The following is a 15,243-nucleotide window of genomic DNA, read 5'->3' as shown; positions in this document are numbered from 1 at the left end:
GTGGAAGGAGCATCGAAACACATGCGGAAACTTATAACTTTTATATTTGTAGCTGCTAGGATAGCGATAGCTAAATCTTGGAAGTCTCCAACGATCCCCTTTCATCTCATAAAATCTAAACTGTCTTGGATTATGGTTAATGAACGTCTCTCTGCTATTCTAAATGACAAAATGGCATTGTTTGAAAGAATATGGTACCCTTGGATAAAATACATCTCGAATGCATAATGCGATGGGATTCTCAGGAATCCCTCGCTCTACGACAGAAGTGCACCTCTCTCACCTTCTTCTACCCTCTACTTTCCATTTTCCTAACTATATAAAATAATCCTCGAAGATTATGGAGTTAATTGAGGCCTTAGGGCTGTTTTGGGAGTTAAATTAGAAGGTCACACCAGGTAGGAGTCAGGGAGAGAGAATTCTCCTCATGCGACTCCCCATGCTTTACATGAAACACATTAAGGAATCAATAACAATATGGGATTAGGTGTTGTGTAACCTCCCTATCTCTTTCTTTTTGCCTTTTGGTTATTAAGTATAAATAACTTGTTATCAGTTTTTGAATTTGAATTTTATGTCTTTTGAAGAAAATTTTGAATAAAAATATTGGAAAAGAAAAATTCCACTTGGCCATGACACTCTGTTGGTCCTTCAGTATGCCAAGTGGTCTCAATGACCACTAGTGAGATGCTTTTTACTGATGGTAACCTTTGCTTAAGCATTCCTTTCCCCATAGGTCTAGATTTACATTGCATATTTAAATTAAAATCAGAAACCTAGGCAAAGAAAATGCTGCCTTGAACTAGCTAAATGGCCAAATTTAAACCCAAACATTCAATATATTGTAGCTTATCAATTCTTATTTTGGCTGCATTTATTTTCTTTAGGCTTTTTATTTGCACCTAGTGATCCAGCTTGTAAGTCGGTTTTTCAACAGAACAAGCTGTCCTGAGTTGTAGCAGTTAGAAAGTTGAGAGAAAACCCATTTACTACTGACAGGGGTGCTTATAATGGTCAGTTTTTTTTTTTTTTTTAATGTAAAATCTTTATCCCAAAAATATATACGTTACTGTAACTGCCCTAAAAAGTATTAGAGTTTGGCTTCAGTTTGTTATTGAATCTAAATCTGCTAGTCCTTCTAACACTCCCCTCTCACCAGACTGACAATGCTGCTGTCCAAAAGGTTTCTCTATTGCTCCTTCATCCAGACAGCCGGTTCAATAAAAACCAGCCGACATTTGGCTGTGTGTATGGCAGCTGGTCTGACACAAGCCGGCCATTTGGCCAGCTTCTGTTGGACGTGCAAAATGGAAAACCAGCAGCCGACCAGCGCTCTCAGGTGATGGCTGAGAGCGCTGATTGGGGTGTACTGGCGGGGGGACACTCCTCATGTCAGAACACAACAGCTCAGCGAGGGAGACCGCTGATCATGGGTACAGCGGCTCCGACACAAGCACTCTGGTTTAAGCCCCTCTTTGAGCGGAGGATTCCACATCATCTCGTTTAATTTCCGACTGAAGCTGACAGTTTTTTTTTTTGTTCAAACAGGAAAAAAAAAAAAAAAAAAAAGTGCATCGGGCTTTAGGCAGGACTCTCCAGGTGAGAATGGAGAGAAAAAGCCATTCCATTTTTAGTTTTGGGTTTAATATTGATTTAATCACAAGAATACAGTGTAGAACCAGAAATTCTATAATTACAGCAATCGTCACACCAAGGGCTGAAAAGCATCCCACTCACTCACAATCCATCATAGTAGTCGATATAGAACCAAAAAAATGCCACCAGCTCCACAGCAATACATGTAACTCAGGGCCCAAGAATCACCAGAACACTATAGCAGCCCACAAAGCCCAGTTCTGAGGATCAACAAAAGGATTCCTGTGTTATTCCACCACAGCCGATTCCCTCAGTTATGAATGTGCTTCTGCTTGCCACTGATCTGTTCATAGAAGATGAATATATGTGCACCAATTACCTACCACCAAATGACTTTCCATAATATGCACTGGGTATTTCACAATCCTCGTAACCCACCATGTATGAATATAACAAAAGTACAAGCTTTTTTCATTGGCTAACCCAGTGAACAGTTAATTCTGTATGACATTAAGATATACTTTGCACAGGTTTGGGAGCAGACCGACAAAACAAATAATCAGAGATGGCAGTGGGGAAGTAAGATACAGGGAGGAAATACAGTTTGGAGTCCAAGCCAGGAGAGTATCTGGTCCAGGGATGAACAGCAGTCAGGGCATGCTCCATACAGTCTGAGACTTCATACGGCCTTGGACTGGTTGCTTGTGTTAGTCCTTTTAAAGCCAGGATACCTGTGGGAGTATCAGAAGTCCAACAGTGATGATAGCAGCAGTTTATATGCATTAATTACACACAGTTATGCTCAGTTGGGTAAGTGTTATTTGCCATAATGTTCAGCTATGCAACCTATGACAATAATCACAGGTAATAATTTGTGGTTTGTACCCAAGATGTTTAAGAGTTGTTTAAGTTGATTTCTTTGACGTTAGCAGTAGTCAGTAAAGACCCTACTAGCGCAGAAATGCTCTGTTTATGGTGAAATTTGTTTTTTTTTTCCCTCTGGTTTTATAGGTCAGAACCCAAGACACGACCCCCCTTAATACCCCCCCCCCCCCCCACATTAGTAGTAGAGGTACTAATGACGAATGTCTGTCTTTTTGATTACAAACTTGAGCTTTGTTACAGACTATTCAAAAAGAGTCATGCTTAAAGCGGGGGTCCACCTAAACCGCCAAAATTTTTAAAAATTTTCTTTTAATACATGGCCACTTACCTGTCCCAGGGTCCAGCGATGTCGGCAGGCGACGCCGAGAACCCGCTGGGTTCTCGACAGCTGCCGCCGCCATCCTAGGTGAGGGAATCAGGAAGTGAAGCGTTGCGGCTTCACTTCCCGGTTCCCTACTGCGCATGCACGAGTCGCACTGTGCATCGTAACTGGTCCCCCCTATCTCCTGGGAGCTGTGCGTTTCCCAGGAGACAGTGCGGGACTGACAGGAAGAGGCATAGACTCCCATGGGAGTCTATGCCGGAAGTGGGTGCAAATACTGTCTTAGACAGGTATCTGCACCCCCCTCCCCCCTGAAAGGTGCCAAATGTGACACCGGGGGGGGGGGGGGGAGGGTTCCGAAAAGCGGAAGTTCCATTTTTGTGTGGAACTCCGCTTTAAAGTGTTACTAAAACCACAACAGTAAAAATCAGTCTGTATATGCAGCATAGCATGCTTGTTATACTCACTGTGGAACTTAAGGGCTTATCTTCTGCATTGTGTAAAAAGGTTGTTTTATCCTGTATGCACAGATCCTCCCCTCCTGCACCGTCTATCTGGGGAAGGCCAGCTAACACAGGCAGGGTAGTGGACCTGCACATACTCAGCTGTGTCTTTTATGCTGGAGAGAACAGTTTTTTCTTCTCAGAGCTAGCCAGGTCACATGATAGTGACTTCACACATGTGGACGTGTATACAGGCTGCAGTGAAAATCTCCTCCTTCCTGAACTCTCAGCACTGGAGAAACTGTGCAATTTATCATGTAACCATAGTATACAGATCATCCAAAAAGTATATAGTGGCGGATAAACCATTTTCATATTACTGGGTTTAGTAATACTTTAAGGGAATGTTTTTTTTTTTTTTTTTTTTTTTTTTTTTTTTTACACACACACACACACACACACACCATATGGTACTAATATATTGCCTTTTTCTTTATATTCAGTATTCTAGAAGAATTTCAGGTATGGCATTTTTACATAGTCACAATGGTTCAGCTTGGACGTTTGTATCCATGTATATACCATACCAGTGGGATCTGCAAAGAAGTTGGAAATCACTTTAGTAGATGCTAGGGATGGTCTGGATGTTCGTAACAAACAAACATATGGGGCGCTCACGTGACGTTTGTGTGCCATTGAGCCATAATGCACTGCAAGATAGCCATGCATTGACAGCTGCCAATTGGCTAAAGCATGCACCTGACCTGCATGCTTTGACCAATCTCAGTGCGATGTTCTGTGAGAGCTATGGATTGGCCAAAGGCAGGGTGCCTTTGGCCAATCATGGCTCAGGGGCTAAGACCACGCCCCACAACTATATAAGGCTGCTTACTTGGCTGCCGTATGTAGTGTGTTGGTGGTGAGAACTGGAGATAGATTAGGCAGGTTAGTTAGTGGATAGAGCGTATATATATATATATATATATATATATATATATATATATATATATATATATATATATATATATACACACACATACACACATACATGCAGGCAGTATAGAATCTATATTACACTTCGGGCAGTGTACAGTATTTAATACAGTGAATTCAGTGTGTATATTCAGTGTACAGTATATAGTGCAGAGTGAAAAAAATAAAAAAACCCACACACCATCATTTCCAGAAGGCCACCAAAGAGAGGCAGACGCTCACAGGCCACTAAAAGAGGGCAAGCAACCTGTCTACAGTGAAAAGTGGTGGTCGCGGACATGGTGCATCCTCTGCTGGTAGGGCACCCTTGTCCTTTTTTTCTACTGCTGGCCATGTTATTGAGCCACAACATGCAGAAGAGTTGGGAGTGGATAACTAAGCCATCCTCAGTCACCCAGGCTCATAGTAGTTTGCCTTCCAATGCAGCTGCCAAAGCAGCCCATTTCACTGGCTCCTTGTCCACAGTTACTACTTCCATAGCCCTACCATCATACACGGAGGAGTTACCAGAATTATTCGACCATAGTGTCCGTTACATGCTCCGATGTTGGTTCAACATGAGCCTAGAGAGAGGGGGTGCTACAGAAGGACAAGAAACTAGCAGTCACGTTCCCCCAGCTGCAGCATATTGCCAAGTTTGCTCCAGTGACAATGAGGGAGGGGTTGATGAGGTCAATGACTACTTGGGTGCCTGAGAGGAGGAATGTGAGGAGGAGGCACAACTCCAACGAGGCAGGATGTCCTCCAGGGGCCAGTTTAAGGGCAGCCACACTATTGCATCACACCACAGATGCTGACTCCCCGCTGACCTCCAAAAGTTCATTGGTGTTGGTTTTTTTTGAAGGTGCCCTGGGGGGGGGACCCCAAAGCATCCTCCCCAGGCAAGCGGCCTGGTATGGTTCAAGGGGGGGGCGGGGCACTCCTGACCTCCAGCCTGCATGCTCGGATAAGGGTCCAGTATGGATTTGGGTGGGGGGGGCCCCACACCAATTTTTTTTTTTTTTTTTAATTTGGCCTTAATATCCATACCAGACCTGCCTGAAGGGCCTGGTATAGACTGGGGGGAACTCTACGCCATATATTCCTTGATTTTTCCTCTATATATTGCCGGGCGCCCACTATACATTACAGCTGCAAGCAAGTTTAAATGGCATTTTTTCTTTTAGAAATGTCATTATTGCTGTGGCACTGTTCTACACATCGCACAGATGCGCCACTTTACAGGCAGACTAAGGGGACCCCCCAGGCACGGTATTTAAAGGAATATTTCATTTTTATTGTTTCACTTTTAGCATTATTAAAATCACTACTCCTGAAAAAACAAGTTTTAGACACTTTTTTGCATTGATATGTTTGCATGTCCCCTGGGGCAGTACCCGGGTCCCCAAACACTTTATATGGCAACAATTTGCATATAAGCCTTTAAAATTAGCACTTTTCATTTTTCATGTTCGTGCCCATAGACTTTATTAGTGGTCGCTCAAATTTTTTGCTTGTTCGCGGTGTTCTGGTGCAAACCGAACCGTAGGGGGGGGGGGGGGAGAGATTCAAAGCGTTCTGTGATTGATGATGCTATATTTTCCACCTTGTCTAGAGAATGCTTTGCATTGAGAAAATGCAAAGTATTTACTGAATGGTGCCAGAGCTGAGCAGCCAACCTCCTGCGTTCAGATTGCAGTGGAACAGTTGCTCAGCACAGGACCCAGAAGCTAGTGAAGATCACTGGAGTAGTGGTGTCTACTAGTTGAAAGTTGGTATAAACCCAAAGCCATTATTGTTTTTCTACTACTGCACTGAAGTATTAAAGTGGTTGTAAACCCACTTTTTGGACTTCTACCTATAGGTAAGCCTAGAATAAGGCTTACCTATAGGTAGTGGAAATATCTCCTAAACGTGCGCCGTTTAGGAGATATTTCACTTGTAGTCTGCCAGAAATGCCAACGGCGCATGCATGGGGAAGAAACTAAACTAAGTTCCTAAGTAGCCTATGCTGTTAATCGTACCTCCCGTGTGCATGCACGGGAGCGACGTCACGCGGCTCCGGCGAATCAGAACCGGAGTCCGCGGCCTTGAAGGAAGAGGGCCAGAAGATGGACGCTGCCCACACAGGGGACATCTCTGGATTCTTTTGCAGGTAAGTGGCACATAATGGGCTAGTATGTGATGCATACTAGCCCATTATGCTTTTCATTTGCAGGCTGCAGCAACGAGCAAAAGAGGAAGTAAAACCCATCAGGGTTTACTTCCTCTTTAATAGAGATATCTGCCTGGCAAAATAACCATCAGATAAACATGTAGCAGGTTTGCTGCACCAATTGACAAGCTCTTTACTGACCTCATACCATGCAGACCCTTTTATTCCGACAAATGTAAGTTGAAGTCATATGAATGGGCTGCCAACACAACGCATGTAAACAGGTGTGTATTAAATGCACTGCACTAGACCACCGTAGTGTGAAGGGACTCTGCTTATACTTACTTTGCTTATAGTAATCATCTCCATAGCTCTCCTTAATATGTGCAGGAAGGTTTTTCCAAAGTCGGATTAGATTATTTGTATGATTCTCCCAAGCGGTCATTGGTGTTCTAAAAGCTCCTGGCTCTACGATAGCAACCTTTACACCAAATGCATACATTTCCCTCCTGTAGAAAAGCAACAAATATTATAAAAAAAAATTACTGATTTAAAAATGTACTATTTTAATACCACAAAAAGCAGAATATAGCATGCAGCATATTTCTTTGAGATCTAAAGATGTAGGGCAAAAACTTGGTTGGGATACAGTGGTGTTCATAGTCTGGACTACAGTAGGTTATTCCAAAATGATGCTAATGGCTTATGAGGAAAAAAAAAAAAAAAAAAAAAAAAAAAAGGGGGGGGGGGGGGGGATTGATGGTTAGAACGCACAAATTATTTTTTGCTGAAAATGGGACTTCCTGATTTGTACCAGCTTTTTTTTTTTTTTTTTTTTTTTTTACAAATTGAGTCTATGAATTGCATGGAAAACTCTTGTCCTCTGCCCCAACAACTACCAGAGAAGTGGTGGATACCCATTTTATACGCCTAGCTTTGCAACGTATGTTGGGGGAAGACATCCATTGCACCAGCTGAAACATGTGCAGAGTGAGGCCAGTGGCAGAGGATGTTGTACACCTGCGGTTGATCCCTGGTGCGGTGTATTTTTTCTGTGTTACTCTAACTTTTGTGCTGGCTTTTGATAACCAGTGAAGGACTGTGGAGGTGGTGAGTCAGTGGTATCCTGAGTGGTGGCCCCCCAATGGGATGATTTCTGCACTGTTGATCTCTTATCATTTGGAGATCATTACTATTTGGTAAGGGAACTGGTACACTTGTTGCTAGTGTCTTGAGAGGAACAATTTTCAGCAGGTCTTATTTCCACAAGTGTTTACTGGACTACAACACCTTTGTGATACAAGCTATAGAATAGATCTTCATGGTAACTCACCTTAAGCTGTCTGCAAAAGCTTCCACGCCAAACTTTGAAGGAGAATATCCCCCACCCATAATAGCCAACCTCCCCAGAGCACTAGATGTATATACAATGCGTCCCCGTGCCTTTCTGACAAGATGCAGCAGATTCACAGTGACATCGATTGTACCAAGCAGATTTACATTCAGGCTCTTGGAGAATTCTTCTTTTGTTTGCCATTCATTGGGTCCAAAACCAACACCATAGCCAGCATTGTTAACTAATCCCCAAAGTCCTGCAAGGTAGGAAACAAAGTAATATCAGTACTGAAAAAGAAAAACTGCTTTATTAAGCTTTAAGTCTTGGTTCACACTTGTGTGATACGGGAACCAGCGTGATTCCTTTGCGGGTTCCTGCATCTGACTCACCCATGCGATCCGATTCCAGTGTGGTTAAAAAAAAAAAAAAAGTTCTGCACCATTTTGGCGTGATTTCAGCCATACAAACTGTACAGCTGAATTTGCATTGCACAGACAACGCATCTGATGTGAATCACATGCAACATCTGGAATCGCATAAGTGTGAACCCAGCCTAAAACAGGTTGAAAATTTATAACACACACTACAGCCCTTTTTAAAACAATATGTGGAACCAAATAACAGAGCACCAAATGTTCAACTTGGGAGCCCATAAATCTTTATTGCTGAGGATACTTCCATAAAAAGAAGACAACCTGATTTTTGTGGGGAGGGAATCCACCTTATTTAAAAAACTCCTGAAGACAATTTTGCGCTTTCAGCATCCCATCTAAGCTGCAAATGCAGCCGTATGAGGGTAAACACATGCGGCAGCTGCAATGCTATATATTTATATTCCCCCCCCCCCCCCCCCCCCCCCCGGTCACATTTGACAGACAGTACCCCTGCCAAATGCAACCTATTCAAGTGAATAGGAAAAGTTTTGCCTTTAGTGCTACTTTAAGCCTGGAGCTTTAAGAACAGATACTAATAATTAAACACAGCATACAGAACAAGTGAAGTAGCATTTTGTCTCTCCCTATGACACTTTTTCCAGTGAATCAAAGCAGAAGAAAAAAAATGATCTATCGTTAACCCAGAGATTTATCCCACAGCACTTTTTTTCTGCTACAAAATGTCTGACGGCAAGTATCATTTAACCTACTACCTCTGAGTCCAGGTCATCCAGGATTCCCTCCCGCCTGTGTTTGGACAGCAAAAGGAAAAGCTCATCCCTTTGTCACTCTGCTTTCTCCTCTACCAGAATGCTCATCTTCAGCACATGAAATTAGCTCCTTGTTCTGCTTCTTCCCCTTGCGCTCCAGTCTTACTGTACAAAGACTGCAAGAACGCAGAAGTGTTGGGAAGTAATTGCACAAAAGTTATTTAAAGCATAACAATAATATTTGTTGTTATGTTATGGGAGGGGATAAACTTTAAGATTAGAGGAACATAAAAATATAGGTGAAAGACAGCTTTAATGCATTGTGTCGTTTCGCCTCCACTTATAGGGGTTGTAAAGGTTCAGAAAAAAAAAAAAAAAAAAAACACAAAACAAAACACACACACAACACACAATAAATAAAAAAATTCCGTCATACTTACCTGTGCAGTTGGTTATGCACAGAGTGGCCCTGATCCTACTCTTCTGGGGTCCCTCTACAGCGCTCCTGGCTCATCCTCTGCAAGTATTCCACTGGAGAATCGTTCTGACACCTTGCGGGCGTGCTCCTGTAGACACAGACAGAACTCGGATCCGCCCCCGGTACCCGTGTCATTGGATTTGATTGACAGCAGCGGGAGCCAATGGCTGCACTGCTATCAATCTATCCAATCAAGACACAAGAAACTGGCTGGAGCTGGTGTGCTTGTTCCCATTGTGGGAATTATGGGGCTCAGGTAAGTAGAAGGGAGGCTCAGGGGCGCTGCTAAAGCACAGGAGGTTTTTCACCTTGATGCATTAAGGTGAAAAACGGCGAGGGTTTACAACCCCTTTAAGGCTCATACACACTATAAGAAAATAGGGCGAACATTTTCATCCAAGGAACTTTTGTACGATTTTTGTATAGTGTGTACACAGCTTGTGACAGCCGATTCTGACTTTTTGTACGAAAATTCCCGAAGGGACAAACTAAACTAGACCTGTGCATGATCAGAAACAACAAACAAAAAAAAAAAAAAAAAAAGCCTTTGTCTTACGCAAATTTTTGTATGAATTTTCATTCGGTTCCTTTGCTATGAAACAATGAGGAAAATTGGACGATCGTTCGCCCGATTTTTTTTACAGTGTGTACCCAACATTACTCAATAGTATATGGTCATTCTTGTCAAAGAATACATTCCTGTTTTCTTATTTATATATAGTTTGCTTCAAGCCAATTACATCTGTTACAGAACTTGTTCAGTTGCTTCCATTTCTCTCGGTACCATGATGTAGAACTATAGGCAAAACTCCCCCTCCCATTTTGGGTGAGGTGAGAGTTATAACTAAGATTTTTTTAGCCATCTGTGTCCCATTGCAGAGATTTCCCCTCATTTCCCAGTGAAAAAGAAAAAAAAGCCCTGGCTATGGGACAAGATCACGTTAAACGCAGTTCAGGCACCTCCTTCCCTTCCAGCACTGGATGTACTTTATGGCAAGGAGTGCTGAAAGGTCTATTGATGCTGGCTGCTGGGGGGGGATCTATTGTTGCTGGGTATGTCTCTTGTTGCTGGGAGGGATCTACTGTTGAGGGAGAGGTTTATTGTTGCTGGCCGTTGTAGGGTCTATTGATGCTGGCTGCTGAGAGATCCGTTGTTTCTTCTTGGGTGGCATTTTATTGCTCAGAAATTAGGAAATCTTTATGATAAGGGTAATTTTTATGATAAGGGTGATGTTCCTCTCTACTGGGCTGATGGGGGCGGGGCGCTATAGGACCCTGAGGGTCTTGTAGCAAACCCCCCCCCCACACACACACACACACACACTTACCAGCCCAGTTGACCCTGTGATAGTTAGTAGTGACTTTATTTATAAGACATTTTGTACAATAATAGACAGCAACCCAAACGTGGGGAAAAAAAAAAAAAATACCTTCATTTCCAACGATGGCTGATACCCATTTGGCAGCAGAGCTCACACTTTTGCTGTCAGTGATATCTAGAATTCTTGTTTGTAGTGTACTTGAAGTTTCTGTCTTCAGCTTTTCAGCCCCTGTCTCTGTTAGGCAAGCAGCCAGAACCTTCATTCCACGTTTGTCCAACTGCTTAGCCAGCAAGTTTCCAAATCCAGAATCACATCCAGTAATGAAAACATATTTATTTGTGAGATTCGTCAGTATCCGACTCTGCCTGTACCATCTGTACAGAAGAATCAAACCCAACACCACCAGCAGAGGGAGCCACATGGTACAAGCTTGTTCTGTAACACAATTGTGATATTACTGTTGAAAAAAAACTTTCAATTATTCTGAAATTTTCAGAATCAGCACTGTAACAGTGACCAATATTGACAACAAATTTTACTGGACTGAGATGTTTCATTTGTTTATTATTTTTAATTATTATTTAATGGTTTCATCATTAGAGCTGTGAGAGTAGCTAAAACCTCCTTCTTGGTGGTTTCCCTAATCTGCACTTGGTTTCAAGTCATCAAGCAATAGAAGAGAAAAAAAAATTATTATTAAACGACAGTGAGCTCCACTGTCTATTAATTCAGTATATGTGCTAACACTATTAATGGTGCCCCAACACATATTTACACCATAAACCACTCTCCCATGACCTTTAGTGTAGCACCTTGTGTTTGGATCATGTGTTGACCAAAAGAAGTGCCTAGAATAGTAGTTTCTGCCTATGGAGTAAATTACAAAGGTGTCATGTAACAGCAATCAATCCATCATTATTGTATAATGATAAAAACATGTATGAGCGATTGCTGCTTGTGTTGCTTACTTTGAAGGGAGCGATTTGTTCCAACTTTAATGATCAGTTGCCACTCCTAGTAAGTAATTGCTAGCAATTATAGTAACAAGAAACCCTGAGAGGGCGTGCGCTACGAAGCTGTAGTTATTACAATTTTTTTTTTTTTTTTTTTAAATCAGGTTAGTATTTGGTTTAGATTGGGTGGTTCTAGTTGCACCATGGAAGTCCAGACACATCATAGGGTGCCAGTGTAATGAACTGACTCTGCCAATATGGTATGTTCACTGTATAGCAAGTGATATTTATAAAACAAGTCACTACATAAAAGGTGCACAGTGACAATTTTTTTAAAATAAGAAAAAATGGCTCCTGGACCTTGTTTACCTAAAGCCCAACTCCAGGTTTAGTTTAAAAAAAAAAAAGAATTCCAGGCATGGTATATATGTTTACATTGGTCCAGCCTGGTCTGATGTAACTATGCATCTACTATCTCTGTTCAATACCCGTGGAAGCTAGAATTCACTAAAGTAGACATTGCTACTTCACAGATCTCAACTTGCCTCCATGTCCCATGCGGAGTGGCCAGCTTAATGCATTAGAAAACAGGAAGTTGCCTGCTCAGCACAGGCGCCATTCAGAGAACACATTTCCTGATCTAATGCAAAGTGTGCCCTGATTGGATGAGGAAGAGTGGCGTGTGATGTCCCTAACACTGCCAAAGTACAGCACTGTATACTTCATGTAGCTGATGGGCTAGTGAAGGAAGCAAATACATGTATTAGTGAAGGAAAAATGTATTAGACCAGCTTGGTCCAGCTTGAAATGAGATGCGTTGTTGTCTATGGGACATTGCACACAGCTGAGTAAAGATCATTAATACAGAGTTGAATACAGTACAGTAAAACAAAAATTATTGCAGTAGTTTACTTGTTTTGGCCCCTTGCACACAGGCGTTATAAGTATAAAATGGGAATATTACAATACTGGTAAAGAAGAAGAATTTTACTTGCCTATACGCCTCAACATTACTCAGTTTTTGACCCCTTGCACATGGGCGTCACAAGTTGCTGAGTAAACATCAGTAAATTTTGACACCCATGTGCAAGGGGTCTTAAAGTTCTACCGAAAGCCCAACTGCAGAAAAGTAAAAGTCGTCCCTTGCAGTGGAGATATGCTCATACCGCAAGAGTTTTATGCTTGTTTAGTCTAGGGCAGGGTTCTCCAAACTTTATTAGAGGGGATAAATACTGCCCCATTTTTGTTGTCAGTGGAAGGAATTATGGAAGATAGTTTGTGTCAGTGGAAGGAATAGTGCCCCATTGTTGGTGTCAGTGGAAGGAATAGTGCCTCAAGGGCCAGATAAAGGCAAGCAAAGGGCCGCAGTTTGGAGACCACTGGCCTAGGGGATGGTAAAACACTTTTACTTACTTAATACTCTGCTCCTCTGGCAAACAGTTCTACCCTACCCTGTCCCTCAGTATTCTCCTGTCCAATGTATGGTTGTTGCCCCAGGATCTGTCTTTTTTACTTTAGAGGCAATAGACTGCTGGAGTGCAGGGGAGAAAAGGATCAGGTGGCTTTACCTAGCCTGAAGACAATAAAGAGCAGGTAGCCTCTGCAGTGCAAGTGCAGCCCCCCACTGCAAGGGAGGATTTTTACTTTTCTCAGAGTTCAGCTTTAAAGTGGTTGTAAAGTTTTTTTGGGGGATTAAAATAACAAACATGTTATACTTACATGCTTTGTGCAATGCTTTTGCACAGAGCAGCCCCAATCTTCTTCCGGGATCCCCTACCGGCGCACTCCAGGCTCCTCCTCTTCAATGGGTGCCCCCACGGAAAGCTGCTTTCCATGGAGGCACCCGTGCGGGCTCGCTCCCAAAGTGCTGCAACCATTGACACAGACAGCGGGACTCAGCCCCGACCCCTGGCTCCCATGTCACTGGTCCTGTCCTGCTGCTATCAATCTGTTCATTGAGGAGGGAGACATCGGCTGGAGCTGCTGGGCTTGTGCACACCGCTGGATTGGATTGGGCTCTAGTAAGAAAAAAAAAAAAAAAGGGGGGTCTGGGGGGCAGCTGCAGCACAGAAGGTTTTTCACCTTAAAGCATTATAGTAAAAAACCTTAAGGCTTTACAACGATTATAATGAAAACTTTTTTTTTTTTTTTTTTAATTATTGACTTCGTAGCAACCTACGAATTACTCACCCCAGTGAGTAATTCAATAAATGTGCAAGCACAAACAAGCAGAGTCCCAACTGCACATCGCCGCCAGCTCCAGGTTGTACAGTATAGCACTACTTCCCTGAACTTCCAGGAAGGAGTGTGTGTGCCCTGAGTATCCCGCAGGCACTGTTCTGCCAAAACACTGGGAGGAGGGAGAAGCGGGGCAGTGGCTTACTTCAGGTCTGTGTGTTTGAATGGACACACACAACTTAGCTCTAGTCCTGGCCGGGAGCATGCACACAAGGGTGGCTCTATAGATCTCTGCAAGGGAAAGAAGCCACCACAAACCCCAAAAGTGCTAAAGCGACAAAAAAAAAAAAAAAAAAAGAGGGGGGGGGGGGGGGGGTGGTGTATCTGTCACAGTAATAGAAGTATCTATTACAGTAGTGACATTTGTTTTAGAATTTAAATTTGTATTAGAGTTTAGACTAAAACAAAGGCTTTAACATCAATTTAACTAAACCATGCCCCCGTGCTCAAAATATCCATCTGTGCAAAAGAAACTTGACTTTTTTTCTAACCTCTCCTCCTGTTAAGGGTGAGCTCTTGTTGCTCTACAGCTTGTCATTAGGAATCTGGCCCCAGGCAACCAACAGAGGAACCAGCGTGGGTTTGCTCTCATTTTATAATGAGAGCATTTATTGTTTTACTGATCAGGACATTACATGGCTCACTCTATATGCCATTTCTGCAAATTGCAACAAACCATCAAGAACAAAATGTTTTTGTCACATAAATGACATGATTTCAGAAGAGCTACCGAATTTTATTAGAATATTTCTGACTTCTTGCTCAATAATTAAACACATAAAAATGATATATGTATATATACAGTATATAGAAAGTGAAAATCTTACCTGTTGACAGTAAGATCAGAAGGCTTCCTAAGTCTCACTGGCAACGTGGCACCTCCAGCAGGAGACTTGGTGTTCTGTTCCTTCACAAGGAGGGATTCTGTCCTTTATATAAGGCCACTAATTACTCAGCAGGAAAGGGCGGGGAAGTAGGAAAGCATCAGTGATCTGGAATTTACTTGCATGCCAACATAGGGTTACACCAGTGTTTCTCAACTCCAGTCCTCAAGGCACCTCAACAGGTCATGTTTTCAGGCTCTCCATTATTTTGCACAGGTGATTTGATCAGTTTCACTGTCTTAGTAATTACCACAGCCATTTCATCTGAGGGAAATCCTGAAAACATCATCTGTTGGGGTGCTTTGAGGACTGGAGTTGAGAAACACTGGGTTACGCTGCTACAAAAAAAAAAAAACAACAAAAATTTGTTGAAAATTATATTTTTTGGAAAGACATGTAAACTTATTATAAGTATAGTTTATATTAGAAGTTTAGTAGAACTAAAGGCGAAATTTCGTTTTGGATAGAGTGCAGAGTGATTAGAACGCTTGTCAGTTTTTATTGCTGTCTGTGTC

The 15,243-nt window shown here is 42.4% G+C and overlaps 1 protein-coding gene across 2 annotated transcripts; it reads right to left on the bottom strand.

The window, feature by feature from the left end:
* Positions 1-531: 531 nt before the first annotated feature.
* On the bottom strand, positions 532-14,817 carry LOC141127428 (retinol dehydrogenase 7-like). 2 transcript variants are annotated; one of them, XM_073613850.1, is made up of 5 exons: positions 14,672-14,817; positions 10,762-11,088; positions 7,707-7,965; positions 6,719-6,882; positions 532-2,327 (listed from the first exon to the last, which is right to left on the bottom strand). In XM_073613850.1, exons 2-5 carry the CDS (start codon positions 11,072-11,074, stop codon positions 2,107-2,109), a joined length of 957 nt encoding a protein of 318 aa, XP_073469951.1. In that variant the 5' UTR covers positions 11,075-11,088; positions 14,672-14,817; the 3' UTR covers positions 532-2,106. The 2 variants fall into 2 exon arrangements, with proteins under 2 accessions (XP_073469951.1, XP_073469952.1); XM_073613851.1 differs by having other exon boundaries at positions 10,762-11,110; positions 14,672-14,790.
* Positions 14,818-15,243: the final 426 nt, after the last annotated feature.

This window comes from Aquarana catesbeiana, linkage group LG02, assembly GCF_042186555.1.
Source record: "Aquarana catesbeiana isolate 2022-GZ linkage group LG02, ASM4218655v1, whole genome shotgun sequence".
In the NCBI taxonomy this organism is placed as follows: domain Eukaryota; kingdom Metazoa; phylum Chordata; class Amphibia; order Anura; family Ranidae; genus Aquarana; species Aquarana catesbeiana.
Note: the sequence above shows the minus strand (reverse complement) of the source record. Positions and strands in the feature narration are given on the sequence as shown.

Bases quoted from the DNA above. Each gene is read 5' to 3' on its own strand.
- LOC141127428 (XM_073613850.1), bottom strand. From the start codon at position 11,074: ATGTGGCTCCCTCTGCTGGTGGTGTTGGGTTTGATTCTTCTGTACAGA. The intron at 6,883-7,706 runs GTGAGTTACCAT...GCTTTTCTACAG, and splicing joins GCTTTTGCAGACAGCTTAAG to GAGGGAAATGTATGCATTTG. The intron at 2,328-6,718 runs GTAAGTATAAGC...ATACTCCCACAG, and splicing joins AGATGATTACTATAAGCAAA to GTATCCTGGCTTTAAAAGGA.